This window comes from Myxine glutinosa, chromosome 8 (assembly GCF_964187855.1).
Source record: "Myxine glutinosa chromosome 8, kmMyxGlut1.1, whole genome shotgun sequence".
NCBI lineage: Eukaryota > Metazoa > Chordata > Myxini > Myxiniformes > Myxinidae > Myxine > Myxine glutinosa.
In genome coordinates this window covers 41,683,722-41,710,776 of record NC_136268.1, presented here as the reverse complement: position 1 = coordinate 41,710,776, position 27,055 = coordinate 41,683,722, and the positions used below count along the sequence as shown (strand labels likewise).

The window sequence follows — 27,055 nt, the reverse complement described above, 5'->3', positions numbered from 1 at the left end:
TAAAAATTGTCTACATGTACATTGTACACACCTTTATCTCGTTAGCACCTCTTCATAAACAACATTGCTGAGGAAACGGCGCTTCTTCTTTGTTTCCTCGTCCAGGGCAAGAATGCGGAGGCTGCTGGATCTGCCAACCCTACTGGCCGCCACGTAGAACTGACCATGGCTGAAGTCTCGTGTGCAGAAGATCCCAACATGGTGTAGCGACTGTCCTTGGGATTTATTCACAGTCATGGCAAAGCAGGGTCGTACCGGAAACTGCCGACGCCGCAGAGTGAACGGGAACATGTTGTCAGATGGACTCAAGTTTATGCGTGGAATGAGCAATGTGCGTCCAGAATTGACACCCATCACAGATTGTGCAACCAACAGATTTGGAAGGATCTGAAGTATGATGTACCTTGAGCCATTGCAGTGCCCGCTTTGCTGGTCGAAGTTTCGCAGCAGCATGATTACCATACCCACCTTGAGAGAGATTCGATGTGGAGGCATACCAGATGGACAGAGGGTGTTCAGGAACTCAGGCGGATACAAATGATCACCCTCAGATTCCGCTGTATCGACGCTACAGCAAACATGTTCCTCCCCTGGAAATATGGTCGTCATGTAGGCATTTACCTGATCGACTTCGGAATTGGTCGGACATAGTATAACACGCTCGCATAGCCACTTGGGGTTGCTAATGTTGTTATGCAAGTCTTCGTACACCCAAGTGACAATATCCTGAAGTTTTTCACCTGGAAGAATGAGCGGTTCCCTGAGCTCAATAGCAAATTCACCCTCTTCTGGATTGACAGGAATCTTCCCTTCACCCAGATCCAGCAGGAATTTTGCAAAATCAGATTCGTCCTGTTGTTCTCCAGCACCCTGCATGATCCTCATGTTTACTCTGAGACGAAGTATCTGCACTTTTCTCCACAGGTATGAGCTCTTGAAGCACCTTCCAACTATGTCAATACGGCTACCGTGTGGCACAACAGTAAGGATCTGCCTCCAGTCACCACTGAAAACCATTGCGATGCCGCCAAATGGTTCCTCTGAGCCCCGAAGCCACTGGAATGTTCGATCTGCTGCCTCCAATGCGCGACGATCCATCATTGAAACCTCATCCACCACCATTAGATTAGTCATGCGTATGAGTGCTGCAGTGGTGTCATTTTCACTGATGTTGCAAGTGGACTCATCAGTGAGAATGAGAGGACACTTGGTCCTACTATGGAAGGTGGCCCCTTTAGGCAGCAGCGTAGCTGCAATACCACTTGCAGCAGTTGCAAGAGCCACTTTGCCCATTGCTCGCACTTTGTTGAGTATATGAGACAATGTGAATGTTTTCCCAGTCCCACCACTTGCATCAACTGCAAGCATGCAGCCATGTCCGTGTTCCACACTCCTCATCACTTTATCGACAACAACGCGCTGCTCGTCATTAAGAAGGCACTCTGTTTGAGCGATGTGAGCCTCAAGTTCTCCTATATTGTGCACTGTTTCGTGCTCGATGACGCGCGGAATGCGAAACTGGAAATGAACTGGTTCAGGCTCAGGAAGGCCAAAGGTCTTACTGAGCGAAAAGCCGTGGCACTCAACTTTGTTTCTCAGCTCTAGTAGCACTGCACTCAGAATGCGTCCATTTGGTTCATTCACACCTGCTGCACGCATGAAGTCCTCGCACAGCACATACTTGTGCCTTTCCCAGAACTGCACGTGGTTGCCTCTGAGAACGAATATGAGCATGTTGGCAAATACTTCACGGACTGCAGGGCCAAATGCAATATTTGCAGCCTCTTCCATAACAGAATCCACCTCCTGGTCATTGTCAACGATGCCATATGCAATGCAGGCTGCCAGATAGGTCTCCATGACCCTACCACCAACACGACGGAGATCCTGAAAGCATGTGGGGCCAGGCACGCGGTACAGTAGCATGCGGAGATAGTACAACTCGGCATTATGTGAGTTGACGGAAATAATGGGGAGCCGCCCAACCGTATCAGCCTTACGGTTATCCTGGAAACTCAGCCTTCTCTTCCGCAATTGAAACCTTTTCCTCAAGTAGGTGAAGTGTTGGAATACATCTGGATATAGAACATGACGCATGTGTGGATGGAGATTCATGGCTTCGAAAAAGGCGGTGAGGGTTGTTGCAGGGGGTCCTGACTCTGCCCCGTTATGTACGGCACCTTCGTCATTGAACGTGATCACCTGCTCATCCTGTAGATGGAGTGCCAGCATCTCGACTGGTGGGTACTTGCTTTGAATGGGGAAATCGTAAATGCGCCAGTATCCCTCAGATGCGGTGATGTAACGCCCTAGTTCGTAGCGTGCCACTTCATCATGTCGTAATGCCTATCGCATCCTCTCATGAGGCTCTAGTCTGACCAGGCACTGGTCCGGGCCCTTTTCAAGGTATTTGTACAGGTACTTGACACTGGTGACAGCACAGACGATCTCAAGGTTGATGTGAGCATCGTACCTGAGGACAATATATGGATTGTAAGGCACAACCCATGCATTGTTAACTAATACGTTAGCACCGCCTCGTATTGTCTTCATGATGGGATCACCAGGTGCTGCTTCTGCCCGTCTTCTGTACAGGGGATAGGAGTCATCAGAGAAGCTTGTCGTTTGTCGTAGGGCTTTGGGATAGTCCTTTGTGCACTTCCGGTCTGCCATGCAAGGGCTCAAGATGTTCCATTCCCCACATGGGCCGTGAATCATGTGTGATGTCACGATACGGTGTAGTTCCGGATTTGTGAGTCTGTCAGGAATCTCAGCAGAGACCACGCGATCGACATCTGCTGGTGTTCTGGGCTTGTCGCGAGGTACCACGGTCAGGAGCATGTGTATATGGGGAAGGTGACGCTTTTGCGTTTCCTTCACCATCACGTAAGCGTCCACATGCCCCAAGATGTCATGCTTGAGGATGTCTGCGAGGAGTGCTTCCACCTTCATATGAAACACCCGGGCGATGATATCAGGTCTTGCATTGGGTGGCTGACCCTCAAAAACCGATTCTTTAATTTCTGGCCACTTTGGGTTGCAGGTGAATGTTAGGAAAAAGTCTGGTTTTCCCTTGACTCGGACTAAAGCCATTGCATCCTGAAACTCTTTGGCATACCAACGTGGCGACCCATAAATTGACGGTGGCAGAATGGTGAGGCGTCCAGGTAGCACCTCAGCATCACTGTTCAACGCATCAACGATGATCTTATACTTTTCTGCCTTAATTGACTTCTGGTTGCAGCGAATCCAATTGAGACGGTGTGACTCAATTTTTGCCATCATGTCGCATACGTACTGCTGTGTCAACTTTCCACCACGAAGCAGTAGATTGAAGTGATGAGTAGGATCACGTACTTGTAGATGGTAGCGGTAGAAAGTTGTTGGCGTTGTCCCTGCCAACTCAGTGTGGTACCCCTGAGAGCCGCAGGGTAGCAGAAGTATGTATGATAGTGGGTCATACGCTGGATGCATGGCGTCTATTGTCTGTAAACCTCCTCCTCTGAGGTGAACACCGACTGCCAGCCTTCCAAACTGCTCTGTTGTCATTGCCCCTGGAGCAATGACAGTCACATCGCTGTCTGGTGAGGGAAGGTTGACGGTACCATGATGAAGGTCTCGGCGCCGCGTGCGACCTGTTAACACAATATTCAGTTCATTGGCGCTATCATTATGAACCACATACTCAATGGCTGTTTTGAATTGCTGGACGTATGGGTTGCACTCATGAATGGCCTGTTGTGCTCTTAGCAAAAACTGCTCATTCAGGCCACTGTTCGAGGTGTGGGCACGACGATAATCCAGCTCATGGGCTGGATCGTGAAAGTAGATCTGAGCAAAGCGTGGGGTACAACCCACATCGGCAAGAGGAGCACCAATGTAATGGTAAACCTTACCTTGTATGCGCACTCCAGGATTGAAGCCAGGCATACGTATCTCTCGGACACCGATACTTGCCATTGCCAGCGCGTTGTTGTACTGTTTCGCGTGCTTCACAAAGTCCTGGTTAAGGAAAAGGTTTTTAATAGCATCTGGAGGTTGTGATGGAATTGAACCGGGTTTTGGATTCGTAGGATCATGCATAAGATCGACCTTGCCGTGGTTGCAGCAAAATCCTCTTCTCTCCTCATTCCACACCAAAGCAGCACAATGCGAGCATTTAGTGCATTGAAATATTGAGGTCCTGCTCAACGCGTGCCTGTACTCACCATGAAGTACCTCTCGGAAGAAATCGGTATCATCGTATCGAGCAAGGTTGCGATTGTCATGGTGAGCCTGCTCTAGTCTCACACGGTGTACATCCTGATGGCGCAGGGCATCCCTTACTTGCCGGTCTTCTCGCTGGTGAGGGATTTCTTCTGCACGACGCCTTGCCTCACGTTCAGTGTTGTCTGCCAAGCGAGCAGTCCGTTCTTCATCCGTTTCAGCTGCACGACGCCTTGTCACGCGCGTAACGTCGCGTGTCAAGCGAGCAGCGCGTTCTTCATCCGTTTCTTCTGCACGACGCCTTGCCTCGCGTCCAGTGTTGTCTGCCAAGCGAGCAGTCCGTTCTTCATCCGTTTCTTCTGCACGACGCCTTGCCTCGCGTCCAGTGTTGTCTGCCAAGCGAGCAGTCCGTTCTTCAACCGTTTCAGCTGCACGACGTCTTCTCACGCGCGTAACGACGCGTGTCAGGCGAGCAGCTCGTTCTTCGTCAGATTCCATTGCGCGTGCACGACGTGCAGCTTCGTTCCTTCGGTCTCGTAAACGGCGACTCGATTGGGGCATTGTCTTTATCTACAATCTATCTATAAGATAGACAGTAAGTATATAGACGGTAAGTATAATATAGAAAAGATAGAATAGATAGATCTAACAATAAGACAGTGGTAAGATACAATCGAGACAGTTAGTCGTCACTTTCGTAAGGCCGGAAGTGAAGTCTTCACTGTCCGGAAGTTCGCATATCGCAGTTACGATTATTTTAGTGTTAATGCCCAATTATTCAATTGGCGCCAACGTATTTTGGCTTTTTGCAATTTAATCGCAAGGAAAAGTAGAAAGAGAAGAGGGAAAAAAGAAAACCCTTGCCTTGCTGCAAACAGCTGCTGCAAACAACAACAACAGTGAAGTCTTCACTGTCCGGAAGTTCGCAAAGCGCAGTTACGATTATTTTAGTGTTAATGCCCAATTATTCAATTAGCGCCAACGTATTTTGGCTTTTTGCAATTTAATCGCAAGGAAAAGTAGAAAGAGAAGAGGGAAAAAAAGAAAAGCCTTGCCTTGCTGCAAACAGCTGCTGCAAACAACAACAACAAAAAACAACTTTGAAACCACGTGGCAGTAACGACCACAGAACCCCCCCCCCCTCTATTTACATGAAATGGTTTGGTCCAAAGCGAACGGCTTGCGAGTACGGTGACAATCCCCCCCCTCTATTTACATGAAATGGTTTGGTCCAAAGCGAACGGCTTGCGGAGTTTGGTAAAGAAATCGCCATAGCTCGGTAACTACTTGTCCGATTAATTTCAAACCTTGAAAAGGCACATCCTCGGGTCCCCAGCAATATACCTGGCAAGTTTCAAGTATATCGGACCGGTAGTTGTCGAGAAACAGCGGTCGCATACACACACACAGACACACACACACACAGAGATTACTGGAATTATAGATAGATAAAAATATTAATCTAACAGCTCAATTAAAAACACCCCAACTGTATTTGCTTATTGTATAATTAATTAATCTGAAGAATTTTGCTGTGTTCAAAGAGTTATTAAAATAAGGAAATATTGTGGGGAACCGGGATCCAGAAAGTCAGGTATATATTTAAGTAGCTTATGGAGTGATTTTATATTTATGTTCATTTCTGGAACGTCTTGGGTTTTCTCTGACCATTTGGTGACTTATTGGGATATGCATCATTATCATTAACATTTCATATTCTTTGGTGTTGGTGCTGCCAAATTTTTTTCTGGGTAAGGATTATAATGGGTGGCCCCCCAGCTGTAGTCAAGGTGGGAATTTGTAATTTGACCATGGTGCCGGCAATAACTTGCCTACTCTTGGCGAAGTACACCTTGGTGTCTTTAACATCACCAACTAATGCTGACAGACAGGACACCCAGTTTTACATCGTCCATCAGAGGGACGTCACACACATTGATGAATCGCCCTGCCTGCGAAACACCAGGATGACACTTTCTAGCCGGGTTGAGATTCAAGCCTCGGCTAGATGGTTTAAAGGCGAGGTCACCTCTAGGCCATCTTTCCAATCAGATTGGATATGCATATGAGGTTGCTTATTGTAAATACTTCTTGTTAAATCTTTTTTTATTTTTTTATTTTTTAAACACGAGACCTTATACACTTTGCGTTTACTTGTACATGTTGTGTTTAGCTAGTTTGATCTAGGATTCCGACTTTGTCACAGTACTTTTATTTTACTTTGAATACTCAGAGTGCTGAACTTTGTAATGGAGTTCCAAAACTACTTAAGTATTTGAAAGTTGAATACCTTTTTTTGTATTTTTTTCTCACACTGAAACTCACAAAAAGTATCAAATCCGTTTGACTGGAGATTTTTCACGAATTCGTGTTCGAGTCTCCGGGTTTCTTATTTTGCTGAAGTTCATCTGCTCTGAGTCTCGTGGCAACCTTTGCATGACATACTGCGCCTTGGCATTGCCGCCTTTGTCTCTTTCTTATTGGCATGCAGGGGAACGGTGTGCCACACAAACAAGCCAAAATAAGCGCCATTGAGGTACGCACAATGCAAAGTGCATGCCTGGCTCGCCATTAACACACTGAGTTCTCCTGGCTTTTTCTGAATGCGCTTGCCTTGCTTAATAATGGATCTTTATTGATGCTGATAGTAAAATGTGATGTCAGTAAGGATGTTTGAAGTTGAATTTGGCATTCACGTAACTTGTTTTGATTTCTAACTTTTTTCTCCCATTTTCTTTTTCTGCTTTTTTGCAAATCTACCAAACAGAATATTTTCAACATGGTGGTTGAAGTTCCACGATGGACAAATGCCAAGATGGAGGTCTGTTTCCTTGCCATTTCTATTTTTACCTTTCATGTGATGTGACCCTGGTGTTGGGCTAGTGGTTAGGGTGCCGGCTTAGGATCCTAGGATCCTGGGTTCGAATCCCGGTCGATCGCTGAATTAACGCCAGGGGGGTTGACTCAGCCTGTCATCCTTCCGAGGTCGGCAAATTGAGTACCAGTACACTGGTAATTCCCTGCTTGTCGTTAAAGGCGGCAAAAAGGGTTGGCGTCAGGAAGGGCATCCGGCCGTAAAACATTGCTTCACAAAGGGGACCGAAAAACAACAACCACGGTCCCCGAAAAAGGCCAACCCCCGCTTTGCGGGGAAAAATGGCCTCTAAAGGTGGTTTTTTATATGTGATGTCTTTTTCGAGATTACATTGCATTCTTTGCACATTTTTTGATCCCTTCATACAGCATGTTCAGTCAAGATTTCCTGTCTGAAGATAAGACTGACGTTTTACCAACACGAGTCCACAAAACTACGTGCAAGCGATTCCCATTTGAATTGCTGCACTGGCCGTAATGTTTTTGTTGCCAAATCGTAGCAAGTTTTTGGGCCTCTTGGTGTTTTATGATGTACTTTTAAGAGTAGCAGTGTTGGCACAATCTCAGAGATCCCATCAATTTTATCCGGGAAAGACAATTACCCCGAATGGCCTTTGTTCTGAACTCTTGCTACGATGCTATGGCAAAAAATCATCCCATCAGTTTTGATATTCCAATCATAATTACCCCCGCCAGAGCCATTTGGGTCCGTTTGTTTGTCTCTCTGTCTGTCTGTCCGCACAGAATAAATATGATTTTCTCTGCAACTGTTGGTCTGATTGACAGGAATTTTTTTACCATAGGTGCACCTCCACCTGTATAATTTTTTTATGACAATTACGACGTCATAGGTCACATGGAAATCTTGCTCCATCTTGGCTCCATCTTGGAAAAACCGAAAAACTTTGTGCCTCTATATCTCCGAAAGCACTGAATAGTAGAAAAAATTGAGACATTGCTCATTGTAAAGAACTCTCCATGGGGAATAAAATATGTTAATGATTATGTCATAGGTGCCTCCATTATGACGTCATAATTCGACAAGTACAAAACTTCATCCGATCAAGATGAAATTTCTTGAGCATCATCTTGGGATAAATTGGTGGAGAATTTTTTTATGACGTCATCAGTCACGTGGTTCAGCCGCCATATTTGTTTTAACACAAAAGCCTTAAAACTACTGAAAACACATCCTGGCGAGGGTCTGCAATCTCTGATTGCTCTTTCTAGTTTTCAATTTGCTTTGTGCAAGTTGTAACCTCCACCTTGGATATGCACAGAAGCAAGAACTGGAGCAAAAATAAAATATTTTTGATTTCACAAGCCTTTACCAATAGCTATTCCAATGCACATTAATATTGTTGTGTGCTAGGGCTGCAAACCCATGCTCCATTCCAAGCATCGCAGCAGTTCCAAAACCCCTTTTACTTGAGGCCTACCACCCCTCCTCCTCTCCTCCCCTCGTCCCCCCTCCTTCAGACAACTGAGGCGTTTATTTGCATTCCCAAGACTTTCGCATGCGATTCAGATTTCTTTCTCCAAACTGTTTCTATGGTGGAAACGAGGCCTCTCCAGGCAAAATATTTTAACAGACATCAGTTCAAATGCCGGACAATAATGAGAAACTGGCTTTTAATTGCAATTTATGGAAATGACGTTTTCTTGGGTGCTTGAAGTTTCATATTGATTGTTTTGCTTCAATTGTGAACTTTTTTTTTCTTGTTCTTGGCTTGTTTAGCTCTTTCTTAGATTGATGAAATGAATTTATTTGGACTTATTGACCTTAGATAGCTACCAAGGAAGAACTGAACCCAATAAAGCAAGATGTAAAGAAGGGAAAACTCCGTTATGTGGCCAACGTTTTCCCACACAAGGGCTACATCTGGAACTACGGTGCCTTACCTCAGGTGTGTGAATAAATACTGTTTTGATTCTGAAATCTTCGTGATTGTATGGATAAAATATTCATTTGTATTTACTTGTCTCCTGAACAAAAGTTGTACAGCTATCTGGACAGTTGCTAAACACAGTCACACACCTTGGAGTGCTTGCCAAATTGTGGTGGTGTAGGTATGTTGAACAGACAGGAAAAATGGAGGTCCAAATTGAATGACATTAGAAATCATATTAACGTTTGCTTGAACAACACTATTTGTGCAGTCCTCTGAACTGCAGAGCCTGGCAAGTTCAATATTTACTTTATGGCTCTATATATATACACAAAGAATTAAGTTAAGCACCCCCCCCCCCGTTTTTTTACAACCTCGCACATTACAAGTTTGTTGTCGTCAAAACAGTGTAATATACCCATGCTATTGCTATATTTTCTGGAGAAGTGATATTATGGTCACATAAAAACATAACAATCATGCCGTTTTCAATATTTTATTCTGCATAATTTAAGGTGAAATTTTTTGGGAATTTTAGGCATATTTTCACCTCAATTTAAGTATGGAGCTATAGGTCCATCACGGACAGTGTGGATGACGTTTATGTTTTCTAACGTACAGTCATTGTTCTGAGAAGACCTCTAGCGATCTTTGCGTCAATAACGTCAATAACGTCAATAACGTCAATAACGTGTAATGTCAATAACGTGTAAGTGACGTCAATAACGTCAATAACGTCAATAACTAATGTCATACCAATCATTATTTGATCTCACATACCTTAGAATATATGCCAATGTATACATATACACAAAGAATATATATTAGGGGGTGCTTACCTTAATTCGTTGTGTAGGGGTGCTTAACTTAATTCTTTGTGTATATATATATATATATATATATATATATATATATATATATATATATGTGTATATATATATATATATATATATATATATATATATATATATATATATATATGTGTGTATATATATACAGTGATCCCTCGTTTATCGCGGGGGTTACGTTCCAGAACCCCCCGCGATAGACGAAAATCCGCGAAGTAGCGACCATATTTTTATTTTATTATTTATATATATTTTAAAGCTTTATGACCCTCCCCACACTCTTATTAACCTTTCCCATACTCTTATAAACACTTCCTATACTCTTAAACACTTTTTACACTCTTAAACATACGTAATTTTAACAACATATAAAATTATAATGGGTACTCACCATTGAAGATACTGTAGCTACCCATGGGTTCCCCAAGCAAGACCAGCATCAGAATCTCCTTGCTCCAGCCGGTGACGTCACCGGCGGGGATCCCCGGCGCGAGAGTGGCTGGTCACGTGACCGCTAAAGCGTGCTGCGCTTTGCGGGTATAATCAGCTACACCTGTTGATCACGTGACCACTGAAGCACGCCACGCTTGAGAGGCGTGGCTTTCGGTTTCTGGTTGTGCTTTATAATGCAGCCCGATAAACGGCTTTTCAGTGTTCCCGAGTTGGTTTTGAGAATAAATATCTTCTTGGACGAGTTTTTGTCTTGCCTGTCATTTCGTCCGTATCAAGCAAGAGTCCCGGCTCTTCAATACTACAACTTGCGTGATGAAGATGATGAATTAGCTGTGCAGTACTGATGACGATGAAGGTGATGACGATGATGACGATGATGAATGTACTGCACAGCCAGAAAGAGCATTACAGTTACCCATTACGTGGGTAACTAGCGCAAGCTGCCGCATCTGCGTTTTCCATACGCAAGACTCTGTCTACCCTTCTACTGTACACTATGTAGTATGTACAGTATTTTATTTCTTGTAATATGTTTTAAATACTGTATTTTTCTTATTTCTTTACGTTTTTTTATTTTTTAGGCTAGAAAATGCTTATTTTACCACAAAAATATTTAAAATAATAGTATATAAAAATACATTTATACCGCATATTATAAATACATTTATAATTAATTAATGGAAGTTATAGCGAAAAATCGGCGATATAATTTTACATATACTAGCGAGAAAAACCCGCGATGTACCGAAGCCGCGAAAAGTGAACCGCGATATAGCGAGGGATGACTGTATATATATATATATATGTATATATATATGTATATATATATATATATGTATATATATATATGTGTATATATATATATATGTATATATATATATGTATATATATATATATATATATATGTATATATATATATGTATATATATATATATATATATATGTGTATATATATATATATATATATATATACATGTGTGTATATATATATATATATATATACATACATATATACATACATACACACATATATATACATACATACATATATACATACATACATACATACATACACATACCAGCTGAATGCACCCGGCGTTGCCCGGGTTCATTTATTTTAGAATGAATTTAATCTTCTGTACATAGGTCTGATGCGAGCCCAGTATCAGTTAATGCTCAACGATTCCTTGTTCTTTCTTCTGTCGGGCCCCGCGAGAGAGAATTTTGAAAGCATGTGTTGCAATCAGTCAGATATTCCTATTAAGTGCACAAGTTGTACTTCAAGAGAATTTTGAAAGAAGAAGAAGATTTATTGCGAAATGGGTCCAGCCCGGCCGAGGCGGCCTCGACTGACCTCGCCACCAAGCCGATAACCTTCCCGGGGCCCGTCCCGACATTTTTTTGTTTCAGAGGTTTCCTCCTATCTTTCACCGTTCAGGAGATTAGCGCGTGCAGACAAACAAACAAAAACTTTCTTTTATATATATAGAAAGATAGATAGAAGAAGAAGAGAGATATATATATATATACATACACACACACACACCAATCGGGTTCCATTAATTATAACTGCGCGGATCACGTGTACGCAAACCGCTCGGCGTATTACCATCACACGAGGTTCGTGCGAGGCTTGTTTCCTCGCTTCCAGGGCAGCGCGAGTACTTAGGTACGAGCGAGAATTTGGTCCCGAAACCCTATTTTGCGCTGTCCGGAAAGGACGTAATCGGTCTCGGTTCGCGCCAGGCTAGTAAAGACAAGGGGATTAATCCCCCCTTGATAAGGGGAGAAGGCCGGCGACAGATTCCCTCAAAGGCCGGTTCCCTCAAACAGGGAAACATGATTGTCATGGGGCCCGCAAGGCTAACCCCCACTCTAACGGGGAAAAATGGCCTTAAAACGATCATTCATTCATTCATTCACACACACACACACACACACACACACACACACACACACACACACACACACACACTGTCGTGAAAATCAAGGATGTCCACAACGTACTCCAAGCCAGAGCTTTAATCCACTTGAATACGACTCATCTACAAAATATACAACACTATGAAGCAATCAATCCCGTCCATTACAATGGAAACCACAGTAATGCAATGGCGAGTACACGTCATATTTCATTATTCATTCTTACCAACTTGAAGCCAGACTATAGCAGAAAATGAATCCCATCCTCCCGACAGGTGGTTATATAGCGAGAAAGTCAGCAGACACTTGTGAATGGATCATAGAACTGCATGTGTAATGTATGGTCAGGGAGGAGGGAACTGTACGATGATGAAATCCTTAGTTTCACACCACATTCACCGACCATTTAAATTTCAGCTAGCGTGCGACTATGTTCTAAGATCCAGAGTTATATTGTACTAGCAGAAGTACCCGGCATTGTACTAGCAGAAGTACCCAGGGGAGGGGGGGGGAGGGGGAAGGGGAAGGGAGGGGAACGGTGGGGAGGGGAGGAGAGGTGGGGAGGGGAGAAGAGGGGGGGGGGGAGGGGAGAAGAGGGGGGGGCGGGGAGAAGAGGGGGGGAGGGATGGGACGGGTGGAGGGGTAGAGGGGTGGGAGGGGGGAGAGGGGAGAGGGGAGAGGGGAAGGGGGGAGGGGAGAAGGGGAGGGGGTAGGGTGGAGGTGGAGGGGAGGACGGAGGGGGGAGGGGGAAGGGGAGGGCCAGTCAACAATGACGTTGCAGTTCTCATGGTCGGAGAGCAGCACAACAATCGCGACATCGTCCTGCATCTTCACAACAGCACGAAGCGGATTTTGGAGACTCACCGATCCTGTGACGCCCTCCAGTACCGGCGTTGCCGGGCGGGGGAAGGGAGACCCGTACATTCCCAACCCGTACATTCGCCCTCTCGACTCAAGCTCACTCGGACAAAAGCCTCGCACAAATTACACCGTGAAGGCCCAATGGCCATGTCTATGCCACAAATCAAGTACGTGAGCGAATCGGGTGCACTGAATTGAAAATATATCGAACGCTCATACTCCGTGAAAAGTGAAGCCGCCGTGTCGCCATCTTGGTAAGCACGACTCGCCCAACTCGCTTCGTGGATCTCGTTTGTTTTGAACGTGTGAATTACGTGCGAATGCGTAACTGTGAGTTTATGGCGGCAAGGAACATCACGTGATCGCTCTGAGCGAATCAGCGCGCTGCTCTGCCACCTGCTCAGATTCAGTGTATAATATTCCTCGCTGAGGTAAATATGAATAAAAAATATGGATCATCAAATATTTTGAGGTAGGCCATGTTCTTCCCAGGCTCAATGGCCATGTCTATGCCAAATATCAAGCACGTGATGCAATACAATTGCAATTGCAATTGCAATTGCAATACAATACAATACCATACAATACAAACACGTGATACAATCAATATCAATATCAATAACTCGGCGTCTATCGGTAACATCACACACACACACACACACACACACACACACACACACACACACACACACACACACACACACACACACACACACACACACACACACACACACACACACACAAACTGTGTTTTATATATATAGATAAAGATATACAGACTTGGCATTTAATATGGAATATTTTTTTTGTGGGGGTGAACTTACTTTTCAAGATGACTTAGAACCAAAAGTTCATTGGAATTATGTTGAAATTATTCTAGATTTTGTTAATGTGACCTTTAAAAGAAACAAAAACCACATTTGACATTTCGAAGCAAATAAATTGATCCTTGAAAGTGATGTAAACTGATATCGAACTCAATTCACGGACAGTACTGTGTTAAACTTCTGTACGTTTTCCAGAAGTATCTCTTTATTTTGCACATTAGCCAAAAAAAATTTCAACAAAAACAAAAGCTAAATTATGGCTGGGATTACGGACAGTAAAATTACAGTTCAGTACTTCGTGTAACCCCCACGAGCATTCAGGAGAGCACGTACACGTCAAGGCATGCTGTTCACGAGATTTGCCAAGGTTTGGACAGGAATCGCTTGCCATGCAGTGACAATAGTCTGCTGCAATTCACGCACAGAGGTGGGCTGCTGGTCCAAGTTGTCGATTTGGCGCGTTATTTCTGCCCACAAGTTCTCTATCGGATTCATATCCGGGGACATGGCAGGCCACTCCATATGCTCTACACCACGGTCAGCAAGAAAGTGTTGGATCATGCGAGCACGATGAGGCCGTCCATTGTCATCTTGGAAGACAAAGTCTCCTCGAAAGGCTGCACGAGCAAATGGAAGCAATGTTTCTTCTAGAATGACTCTGTACTTGAACTGGTTCAGGTTTCCATGCAGAACAACCAGGTCAGTTTTGCCCCCTGCATGAAAAGCAGCCCAAACGGTCACCCCACCACCTTCAGGTTGGACTCTTGGCACTATACAATCTTCGTGGTGGGCTTCATGCACTTGTCTGCGCACTCGGACGGGGCCATCTTGACGATAGACCATAAATCTAGACTCGTCACTGAAGGTCACGTGATTCCAGTGTCCTGGCTGCCATTGACGGTGCTCTCTGGCCCACTGCAATCGGCGCTGGCTGTGTTGTCTGGTCAGGCGTGGCTTTCTCAAGGGACGCCTGGCACGATAGCCTGGCCTTCTGGATACAGGCACATTTGTCAGTTTCTGCCACTCAGACCTAAGCCGATTAGCTGACTTGGTACGGCCATTGCGGACTAACCGGTGCAGCTGGCGATCATCTCTCCTTTTGGTTCTGCGTGGACGTCCTGGCCTCGGTATTGGAGTAGGGACACCCCTCTGAGCATTTTGTTTCAGGATCTTTGACACCTGACCTTGAGTGATGCCATACTGCCGAGCAATAGCACGCTGTTTCATGCCAGAATTTCCTAAAGCCACCACTCCATGACAAACAGCATTGTCAAGTTGACGGACCATCTCCAGAGGAAGCGGCAATAACTTTTGTAGATGTGCAGCAGTTGTTTTCCACCAATACAGAACGCAACAACCCTTATATACCCGATTGTGAAGCCAATCGTCAAATGTACCTGTCCTTACATTTTGTCACGCCACCTGTGATATAATCCTGTTGTTGACTTCTTGCTGCGAAAGACAATCAGTGACATGGTTCTTTCAACAAAGACATCACCGAAGGGTAAAATAAACTCACCAGATTGATATACTGAGTTTAGAAAGTAAACCCAAGTCAAGAAAAAAAGAATATTCCATATTAAACGCCAAGTCTGTATAATCTGGCATACTACAGTGTGCCTTCCTGCACTCCTTCACCATTCCTACTGCTGGGGCTGGTGACAATCCCTCCCAGCACGTGTTCGGTAGTTAGTAGGACTGCGCACTGTCTCTGGAATCTTTGGGCGAAATTAATCTGAAAACCCTTCATCGGAATCCCCGGTAGGTCCGGCCGGCGCGTCTTTCCCCGCAGCTCGATCCTCGACCGGAACCTAACGCGCCTGCACCGAAGGCAGCACGGGCGGGAAAGACCCCTTGTTCGTGACGGTTGGCCTTGAGGTGGCCACTGCATCATGAGGCCCTTCATCCTCGGCATTACGTGGCCCGTCATCCGCTGCACCCTCCCCACACGGCGTGAGATGTCGGACCGACACTGTCACTAGACGTCCGTCATTCATTCGTACGGTCGCGTACTCCGGATTCACCTGCACAACCTGAACCAGATCAATGATTGGCTCGTATTTACTTTGTCGTACTGTTCGCTTCAAAACGCGGTGCCCTTGCTAACTAGCCATCCCGGCAGTGACAGACCGCTTGCTCCACGGCGCGTAAAGCGAAACATACTTTAGTGCGGCGTTTCATTTGTGGCCGTGCATAGAAGCGTACGAATAGCGTGTAGTGCCTCGTGCAAGACCTGAGGCCATTGGTGCAATCTCATTTCCACTGCTTTCCAGAGAATGCCATTAAATCGTTCCACCTGGCCGTTCCCTTCGGGATGGTTGGTGGTGGTTCTGCTCACCGCCACTCCGAGCTCCAAGAGAAAAGCCTTTACCTCCTGAGACATGAAAGCAGCGCCACAATCCGAATGAACGAACGCCAGATACCCGAATAATAGGAACAACGAACATAAGCACCTGATCACCGTGGCTGACGTCATATCAGAGCACAGGAATACAACAGGCATTTTACGGCCATTTTCCCTGCAAGAGCAGGGGTTCGCCTTGCGGTCACCATGACAATGTACTCCATTTTGCCCTATTTTCTGCATCTCCCCTTGTTAACCCCCTTGCCCGCATTTCTTCTTCGACCATCTTTAGCCAAGTCTTTCTCGGTCTTCCCCATCCTCTACTTCCTTCTACATTCATTTCCATCACTCTTCTCAACCAGTCACTTTCATCCTTCCTCAACACATGACCAAACCATCTCAACCTGTTTCTCTTCACAGCATCCATCACAGGCGCTATTCCCATCATCTTTCGCAATTCATCATTTGTCTTCCTCTCTCAACGATACTCCACACATCCACCGAACCATTCGCATTTCCACCCTTTCCAGCCTTCGTTGCTGCTCTACGTTCATTACCCATGTCTCACTCCCATAAATCATAACACTTCTCACACATGCAGCATACACCTTTCCCTTCAGCTTCAACGACACTCCCCTCCTCGTCATCACGCCACTCAGTTCCCGAAACTTCTTCCATGCACATCTCACTCGAGCAACCGTTGCCGAGTCTGATCCACCTTCTCCATTCAGCATGTCTCCTAGGTAACGAAATGTTTTCACACCTTCCAGCTTCACGCCATCTCCAAGATCCAACTCAACATTTCCTCCATCTGCAGCTCCCTCTGTGCACACCTTACACTTGAATGTAGCTGCCACACTGGTTAATGACCCTCTCAAACCACTACATTTTTGATGAACCCACTCAGCGCACATTGTACATTGAATGGATTTCACTCCAACACCCTTCCTGCACACAGGACACGGCCACTTCCCAGTTCTTTCCACCTCACCACATGCTTTACCACTTGCCATCACCTTCGTTTTTCCGATATTCACCTTCAGACCTTTTGTCTCCATACATTCCTTCCACTTGTTCATCTTCTCCTTCAGTCCATCCATACTTTCTGCAATCAACACCAGATCATCTGCATACAACAACTCCCACGGTAGATCCAGATATCAGAGTATCAGTATCAGTATCAGTCAACACCAGATATCAGAGCACAGGAATAAAAAAGGAAAATGCGAGAACTCGTCAATGACCGTCAACATGTAACTAAGTGAGCTCGATGATGGTAAAGGACCCTTAAAATCTATGCTTAATCTCTCCCGGGCCGACAGGCCCGAATGAGGGTCCCAGCGGCGGCTTGTAGAATCTAGGTTTGAGCTCTGCACACACCGGACACGACCGGCATAGCTCTCTGACGTCATAAACCGAAAAGGGTAAGTTACGACAGCGCACAAAATGAACGAGTCGAGTCACACCTGGATGGCACAATGATTCATGAATGCCCTTCAGGTCATCAGAGGTCATGCCGGCACAAACGGATGGCTGAGACAAAGCGTCGGTGGCCACATTATTGCGTCCGTGCCGATAGACTGTCATAGCAGTAAGTCGGCCAATTCCACTCTCCATCGCGAGATCTTCTCATTTTTAATGCGCTGTGGGTGTTTATGGCCATACATAAATGCGACAGACTGCTGGTCAGTCATGAGGTCAAATTTCCGGCCCAGAAGTAAATGGCGCCACCATCGGACAGACTCAATGACCGCGGACGCCTCTTTCTCTATCGCTGAATGCTTGCGTTCGCTCGAGGTCAAGGTTCGTGAAAAGAAGGCAACCGGCTTTCCGCCTCGAGTCAGAGTGGCTGCGATTGCGCAGTCGGAGGCATCTGTCTCGACGAGGAAAGGTATGTTATCAATAGAGGTCACGCACGCCCCCGCGATGTCTTCCTTCAAAATTTGAAAGGCGGCCTTGGCCACCTGCGTCAGAGGGAAAGCTTTGCAATCCACCAAAGGCCTTATTTTCTCCGAGTAGCCTTGGACCCACCTCGGGTAATGTGCGAAAAGCCCTAGGGCATGCCTCAGGGACGCCCGATCACACGGAGCCGCCATCTCGAGCAGGGGCCGAAGGCACTCGGCGTCAGGTTTTATCTCGCCCCCGGTCACCGTGTACCCAAGGAGGTCAATTGTTTTGGTAGCATAGTGGCACTTGTCCTCGTTAAAGGTCAGATTGTACCAATGCGCCACGTTTAGAAATCGTTTCAAGTTAGTCGTGTCCCTCCAGGGTATGTCCGCAGATCGTCACGTTGTCCACGTAAACGAATATGTCTGTCAGTTGTTCTTTAGCCAAGATGTCGTCCATTGCGCGTTGAAAGCACGCCACTCCATTTGTCACGCCAAACGGAATACGACAAAATTGATATAGCCGTTGTCCGGACTGGAACCCGGTGTAGGGACGATCAGACTCCCTAATAGGAATTTGTTGATACGCTGATTTTAAATCCAACGTACTGAAGATGCTATACTTAGCCACCTCTCTGACTAAGGCGTCCATTTTTGGCAGGAGATATGCGTCCAATTGCATGTACCGATTAATTTGTCTGACTGTAATCGACTACCAATCGCTTTCTATGATTCTCGGTGTGCACCATCAGCACCTGTGCTCGCCAGGGAGATTGACTCTGCTCTATAATACCCTCCCGTAGCAAGTGCTTCGTCTCATCGGCGATGTACTGCATATCGGCCCGAGCATAGCGGCGTGACTTTATAGTTTGAGGTTTGCAATTGGCAGTTAGGCTAGGAAATAAAGCTGGAGGGTCGATAGCCATTTTGGCTAAACCGCATACAACAACAACAACAACATGCATTTTAAGGCCATTTTCCCTGCCAGAGCGGGGGTTAGCCTTGCGGTCCCCATGACAATCTTTTCCATTTTGCCCTATTTTCTGCATCTCTCCTTGTTAACCCCCTTGCCCGCATTTCTTCTTCCACCATCTTTAGCCAAGTTTTTCTCGGTCTTCCCCGTCCTCTACTTCCTTCTACATTCATTTCCATCACTCTTCTCAACCAGTCACTTTCATCCTTCCTCAACACATGACCAAACCATCTCAACCTGTTCCTCTTCACAGCATCAATCACAGGCTCTATTCCCATCATCTTTTGCAATTCATCATTTGTCTTCCTCTCTCTCAACGATACTCTGCACATCCACCGAACCATTCACATTTCCACCCTTTCCAGCCTTCGTTGCTGCTCTACGTTCATTACCCATGTCTCGCTCCCATAAATCATAACACTTCTCACACATGCAGCATACACCTTTCCCTTCAGCTTCAACGACACTCCCCTCCTCATCAGCACGCCACTCAGTTCACGAAACTTCTTCCATGCACATCTCACTCCAGCAACCGTTGCCGAGTCTGATCCACCTTCTCCATTCAGCATGTCTCCGAGGTAGCAAAATGTTTTCACACCTTCCAGCTTCATGCCGTCTCCAAGATCCAACTCAACATTTCCTCCATCTGCAGCTCCCTCTGTGCACACCTTACCCTTGAATGTAGCTGCCACCCTGGTTAATGACCCTCTCAGACCACTACATTTTTGATGAACCCACTCAGCACACATTGTACATTGAATGGAGTTCACTCCGACACCCTTCCTGCACAAAGCACATGTCCACTTCCCAGTTCTTTCCACTTCACCACATGCTTTACCACTTGCCATCACCTTCGTCTTTCCGATATTCACCTTCAGACCTTTTGTCTCCATACATTCCTTCCACTTGTTCATCTTTTCCTTCAGTCCATCCATACTTTCCGCAATCAAAACCAGATCATCTGCATACAACAACTCCCATGGTAAACCCTCCTTTACGTTCTGAGCCAGCACCTCCATCACAGCTACAAATAGTAGTGGACTTAGTACCGACCCCTGATGCACTCCCACCTTCACCTCAAACTCACCACTGTTCCCGTCCTTCGTCCTTACAGCTGTGCGCGCTCTTTTGTACATTGCCATCACTACTCTGATCAACCATTTCTCCACTCCTAACTTCCTCAATGCCCATGTCAATACTTCGCGTGGAACCCTATCAAATGCTTTCTCTGGATCAACAAACCCAAGAAACAACTTCTTCCTCTTCTCCATGTACTTCTCCTGCAACTGCCTCACAATAAAGAGCGTGTCTGTCGTTCCTCTTCCTGGCATAAATCCAAACTGCATTTCGTCGATCTTCACCTTCTTCCTTAACCTCCTCTCCAACACCCTTTCCAATACCTTCATTCCATGCTCCAATAACTTTATCGCCCGGTACGAGCCACACTCCAGAGGGTCACCTTTCCCCTTGTATAGAGGGACGAGGGTACTCAGTTCCCAACCACTGGAATGCGGCCTTCTTTCACCACCAGATTGCAGATCTGTCATGCTCTTCACACCCCAATTTCCCGCTGCCTTCAACATATCTCCCATAACTCCCGTCGGCCCTCCCGCTTTTCTACTCTTCATTGCTTTTATCGCTTCCTCAACTTCCTTCTCAGTTATCTTCTCTGCCGGTCCTAAAACTGGGTTACTCTCTATGTTGCCATCCCATTTATTCTCTGTATTCAACAGCATTTCCATATAAAACATTTCTAAACCGCATACAGAGAGTGTATTTTCACCTTCCCCAAAATGCATTTCGAAGCGCCCATGACGACTCAAGGAATCATGCCCCAGCAGCACATCGGGGCGCACAGATCAGCCATTACCGCGAGTTTGACATCGGTATAAGTCACATCATTAACCACAAGGCTAAGAGTACACAAGCCTTTGGTGCGAACCCACAAGCCCGATGAAGCCAGATAGATGCGGTGAGTGACTTATCCCATGGCCCATCGATAGCGTTGTACCAGCGCTAGGCTGACGAAACTGGAACTACTCCCCGTGTCCACCAAGGCGTCGGCGGGGATTCCCTCCACGAGCACCGGCAGCACGGCACTTCGCAATCTCCTCGACACGCCCGGTTCTCCGTAGCGCGCCAAACGCGAAGTATTAGTCCCAGGTAGGGCCGATCGCCGTGTCGTCTTCCCTGCCCGGCACACCTTGGCGAAGTGCCCTTTCCAGCCACAATTATGACATGTACACTCCCTCCCAGGACAGGATGCCTGCGGGTGTCTCTTATTGCCGGAAAAATTGCATTTTGCATTCTCCATAGTTGAAGAGGTGGCTGCCGCGGCGTTCGAGCTTTCCTTTTCGCCTGGGACCGGCAGTGCCGAGGCAGATTCCGGTGACGTGGCGATCCCAACGTGGGATCGCTCGGTCGGTGCCGCTGGCTCGGAACGCATGTCGGCCACAGCCCCGGCAGTAATGAAGGGCCCGCCGTATGCCTCTGCCCGAGTAGTTGCCTGCTGTAATACGCGCGCCTTCTCACACGCTTGTTGGAAGGTCAGCGTTGCTTCCTCAAGCAATCACATTCTGATTGGCGAGGCGATGCCAGCCACGAAGGCATCCCGCATTAGATCGTCGCTCGACTCCGCGACCGTGCGGTGTTCCATAAGACAATCGTTCCCGAGTCATCTGAACTCCTGTATATAATGTTATTGGCTCTCCGATGGGTCCTGGCGTTTTGCACCAAAGAACAATAATGTCGCGCGAATGCCCTCGGTTAATACCGTGGGCTCACGGATGGCCAAACGAACTTAAATGGAGCGTTTTTTTTCAATATGGACTTTGACTATACAAGCACGGGAGGAAGAAGGAAGAGGAAGAAGCGGCGAGCTCCTACCTGTAGCGATCTCACCGGCAGCTCCAATCCTGTAGGAAATGAACTCAAATGAACACGGGGGTAAAATGTACAAGAAAGAAATATTTATTACGGAACCCGAGAACAATAGAACGCGACGAAAAAAACTAAACCCCCTATTGAGCGATCTTACACACACACTTCAAATACACATGATGGGAGAACGAATTAAAGGAACCATTGTTTGCGTGTCTGTGCATATCTGTCTGGATGTGCAGCATCCGTCGTCCAACGCGGCTCCGGTTGGCGCAAAGAAAGGCCTCTGTGCCCCCGCTCGCCCGCTGCCAGGTCCTGAGCCACCCGCTCACCCCGGTCTCGTCTGCTCCAGCAGCAAGCCTCGCTTCTACGTGGACGCCAGGGAGGAGAATCTATGGCGCTCCAACGTCCGTCGTCAAGCAGGCAAATTCGCAGATGGCACAGGAAGAAAAGTCCAAACGGAACAAAAAGCAAGGGCAGAAGGAAGGTCTGGGAAGGGCAGAAACCAATGCGAGAGCGAGACAAAAATGCCGGCGAGAGCGTCGTCTTGTCACTTGCGGTCTTACGTCAGCTCTCTCCATCCACCAACCAGTCCTCATTTCTTTGTGGTCTTTCCCGCCTTCTGACGTCACCAGCCCTTTCCCTCTAATCAGCGACCTGCTTATAAGTAGTGGTTTTGTGCCTTCCGCACTGATTGGCCGAATGTTCGCGCCTTCCGCACTGATTGGCCGAGGTGTCAACGGTTGGTGGCCAATCAGTGTGCCGCTTCCTTCCACCTTCCTTTCACCAATCAGTGGTCAGCTTCTTACCCCCAACCAATGACACGTTATCCTGGGTGTGGCTATTGCTTGTTGGTTCCTTCAAAGTCATTGTGGCGGCGGGGAATTATTTAATGTGTAGTGCGCTAATGGGCCTATCTAATGTCTATGGGATGTATTTCCATAAGGGACACTGGGATGCTCACCAAGGGAACGACACACAAGGGAATTTTACCCATAATCCCTGTACTAATTAGCATGCCCCGCCCCCTCGTGGCAGGGACAAAGATACAACCTTAATCCGACCTTCGGGCTACACAGAACTTATTACAGGTAGATTCCCTATCACGACAGTCGAGCACCTACCTATGCAGATCTACCTGGATCGAGATATTCCTTTACCCCTAATTCATAACAATAATAAACTTGTTTGTTGCAGGTATCGTTAATCAAAATGTGCCCAGGGTTTCTGGACCACCCTGCATACATATACAATATACATATACATGCAGTTGTGGCTAAAAATATTGGTACCCTTTCACTTTCTCCAAACAATGCACCATTTAATTTCAAATTTGGTTGAAATAAAAATATTTTGGTATCCACATGTGTATTTCTTTGGCTTGCAGTGGAACAAAACAAAAAAAGCTGAAAAAAATCACAATCTTAGCTTATTCTACACAGAAATCCTAAAATATCCCAGACAATATTATTGGCACCTTTTAGAAGTTGTTAGATATAATATGATTTCAAGCAGGTGATTCTCCTTTTCTTTGGAAAGGAACTCACCTGTGGTGAGTTGCAGGTGCCTGCAATATAAAAATCACTCATTCAACCAGTTTGAATGGAAAAATGAGTCATTCTGCTGTGTTTTGTCACTGTGTGTACCGCAATGAGCATGGAGAAAAGTAAGAGAACCAGAGAATTGTCTGAGGAGGTCATACACAAGAATGTAGCCAAGCATGGACAATCTCAAGGCTACAAGTCCATCTCCAGAGACCTTGATGTTCCTGTGTCCACCGTACGCAATGCTATCAGGAAGTTTAAGGCCCATGGCACTGTAGCTAACCTCTGGACGTGGCTGCAAGAGAAAACTTGATCGAAGATTGCAGCGAAGGATTGTTCGAATGGTGGAGAAAGCGCCGCAATCAACTCCCAAACAGATTCAAGCTGACCTTCAGACACAAGGTACGACAGCTTGAACTCACACCATCCGTCGCCAACTCGATGAAAGGGGGTTCTATGGTAGGAGACCCAGGAGGACCCCACTGCTGAGAAAGCCCAACTGCAGAGAAAGCCCAACTGGAGTTTTCCAAAACACACCTGAACAAGCCAAAATCCTTCTGGGAGAATGTCCTGTGGACAGATGAGACCAAATTAGAGCTTTTTGGTAAAGCACATCATCTCTATGTTTGCAGAAAACAAAATGAAGCCTTCAAAGAAAAGAACGCCTTCCCTACAGTCAAACATGGAGGAGGTTCAGTGATATTTTGGGGTTGCTGTGTTGCCTCTGGCACTGGGTGCCTTGAATGTGTGCATGGCATCATTAAATCAGGAGATTACCAAGGCATTTTGGAGCGCAACGTTCAACCCAATGTCAGAAAGCTGTGTCTCCATCGAAGGTCATTGGTCTTGCAGCAGGACAATGACCCCAAACACACTTCAAAAAGCACCCAGGAATGGTTCAACACAAAACGCTGGACTGTTCTGAAGTGGCCAGCAATTAGTCCAGATCTAAATCCCATTGAACACCTGTGGGGAGATCTGAAAACTGCAGGTGGGCGAAGGCACCCTTCAAATCTGGGAGAACTGGAGCAGTTTGCGCAAGAAAAGTAGGCCAAACTGCCAGTAGAGAGGTGTAGGAAGCTCATTCATGGCTACAGGAAGCTCTTGACTGCAGTTATTTTGTCCATAGGGTGTGCTACCAAATATTCAGTCTCGGGTGTCAATAATTTTGTCAATGCCATTTCTCTTTATTTTCTGATTTAAAAGGATATATTAAGTTCTGAATGAAAAACAAAGGTTTTGTAATATTAACAGTGAAATAAAGAATTGTGGAGACTAAATACTTTAGTCAATTTCAACTTATTTTTCGAGAACATTGTGAGTTATTTGAAAAAAGTGCAAGGGTGCCAATATTTTTGGCCATGACTGCATGTATATGTTTATATTTTTCGTAACCATGATATGTAAAAAACCATTTGGGCAATTACTATGCTGTAAAATGTTCTCATGAGAATTCTGATAAATTTATTACCTTTTTGAGCTTTGCAAACATTTGTTACATGACCATCTTTGAATGGTTGGGTGGTCCCAAATTTGTGATCTTGAAAGATTTCAAACCCCAGTATCCCTGCACAAAATGTGTGCTGATTGCACCTGACCTCCACCTGACATTTTCCTCAGACTTGGGAGGATCCACACCACATTGATCCTGCTACTGGCTGCAAAGGCGACAATGACCCGATTGATGTCTGCGAGATTGGCTCACGTGTAAGTCTGTTTGCAGTTTGTTTTTTTTACCTATTCTAGCTGTTGTACGGTCTGAAACAGGGTACAGCTATAACCTGTCTTTTGTTTTCGATCGATCCTACGAAAACAAGGCTGTGACTTTTATAAGAAGGACAACTTTGTTTGCCGGTATCTGCCACCTACCACTATCTACCACCTCCAACCATTACCATGCATGCATATTTTTTTGAAGAATAATGTAAAAATTGGATTTATTGTTAGTCATATTGTCTCTTAAGTCACATGCTGTTCTGAATGCAATATTGCAGGGACATTGCTTACTTTATCAAATTATGTGATGTTTGTCATAACTATCTTGGCACAGTTCACTTTCCCTTCTTCCTGCCTTGACTTTGATGAACAAATGAAAAGGAAATAAGATGCATCGAGTGAAAAGGGTAGTTGTAAATTTTTTAGAGGGTTTGTGAGGCTATTTTGTTTATCATAAAGAAGAGCAGCATCTCCAATTAAAATGGAACGAGAACGACACTCTTCGACGTCACGACGTTGACCGATATGCCTCCGCCACATTATTACATCATTATAATACTTTTACCAAGTTTGCTTTAAATCCATTCAACTGTTCTCAACAAATATTTTTTACCTGGCATGACCTCTGACCTTTGACCTCGGGACCACAAAATCTAATCGGTTAATCTTTACATCATTGTACATATCTGTACCATGTTTGAATTAGATCCCTTTAGCCATTCTCAGGTTATCGACCTACAACAGACTTTGACCTTTGACCTCTTGGCCCAAAATTATAATCATTTAATCTTTACATCATTATACATACCTGTACCAAGTTTGAATTGGATCACTTCAGCCATTCTCAAGTTATAGTTCTATTAAGACTTTGACCTTTCAACTTCACCCCCAAAATCGAATCAGTTAATCTTTACATCATTATACATCTTGTACTAAGTTTGAATTAGATCACTTCAGCCATTCTCAAGCTTTACATATTACAGACTTTGACCTTTGACCTCTTGACCCCACAATCTAATCTGTTCATCTTTACATCATTCTACATAAGTGTACCAAATTCGGTCAGAATTCCATCACTGGCTCACAACTTATCGCGAGTTGTTTTTTTTTTTTTTTTGCATACAGAATCGAGGCTCGTGAAAGAGCTAACATTTATCACACAAACAAATCAAACACAAACAAAGTATATAAAAAGGGGAGTGGTAGACAAGATGGGGAGAGAAGGGGAAGCACATAAACACAACATTTGAGAGCAGGGACATCAGGAATGTGTGGGAGGGAGAGGGCTTGGTTGGAGGCGGCGTGGGAAGGGGGGGGGGGGGGGCGGTGTGAGAAGTATAAACACAAGGACACCAAGGACTTCCACGAAAGAAGTTGGTATTTCAAAAAAGTGGATTTGGGGTGAAATTAGCGGGGAAAGAAAAGATCAAGGTTTTGGATGGGGGAAGATAAGAGATGGTGGTGAAGAGCTGTTTTAAAGACCTGGAGGGAGGAGTGGGATTGAAGAGAGTGAGGGAGTTTGTTGCAGAGGCGGGAGAAAAGAGGAGTGAAGGTGAGCAGAGAGTCTTGATTTTGGTAGTTTAACCCTAAGAGGGTTGCAGGCAGATCTTGTGCGACCTGTAGGAATATTTGGGGGACAGAGCCCAGAGAGAGCTGGAGGAGCGAGGCCGGAGAGGAGTCGGTAGAAGACAGAAAGACCACGAACCTGCCTGCGGTGAGTAAGTGAAAGGCCCTCGGAGGTAGCTTCATAGCGGGAGATTCCAATGATTCTGAATGCTTTGGTTTCAACAGCGTGAAGCCGAGCTAGATGTGAGGCAGCAGCACCAGCCCA

At 45.7% G+C, this 27,055-nt stretch overlaps 1 protein-coding gene across 3 annotated transcripts in view; it reads left to right on the top strand.

Moving 5' to 3' along the window:
* The window catches only part of LOC137432432 (inorganic pyrophosphatase-like), a 283,251-nt gene that overhangs the window by 52,612 nt on the left and 203,584 nt on the right, over positions 1–27,055 (top strand). For 2 of the 3 annotated variants that reach the window (XR_013624297.1, XM_078783203.1), the window contains exons 3-6: positions 6,698–6,742; positions 6,974–7,027; positions 8,868–8,987; positions 25,129–25,215. Coding sequence is in view for 2 of the 3 variants with exons in the window: in XM_078783203.1 (XP_078639329.1) it covers positions 6,698–6,742; positions 6,974–7,027; positions 8,868–8,987; positions 25,129–25,215 (306 nt within the window). In the remaining variant the exon portion in view is untranslated. The remainder of the gene's footprint in view (positions 1–6,697; positions 6,743–6,973; positions 7,028–8,867; positions 8,988–25,128; positions 25,216–27,055) is intronic. The other variant, XM_078783204.1, reaches the window with a different exon arrangement.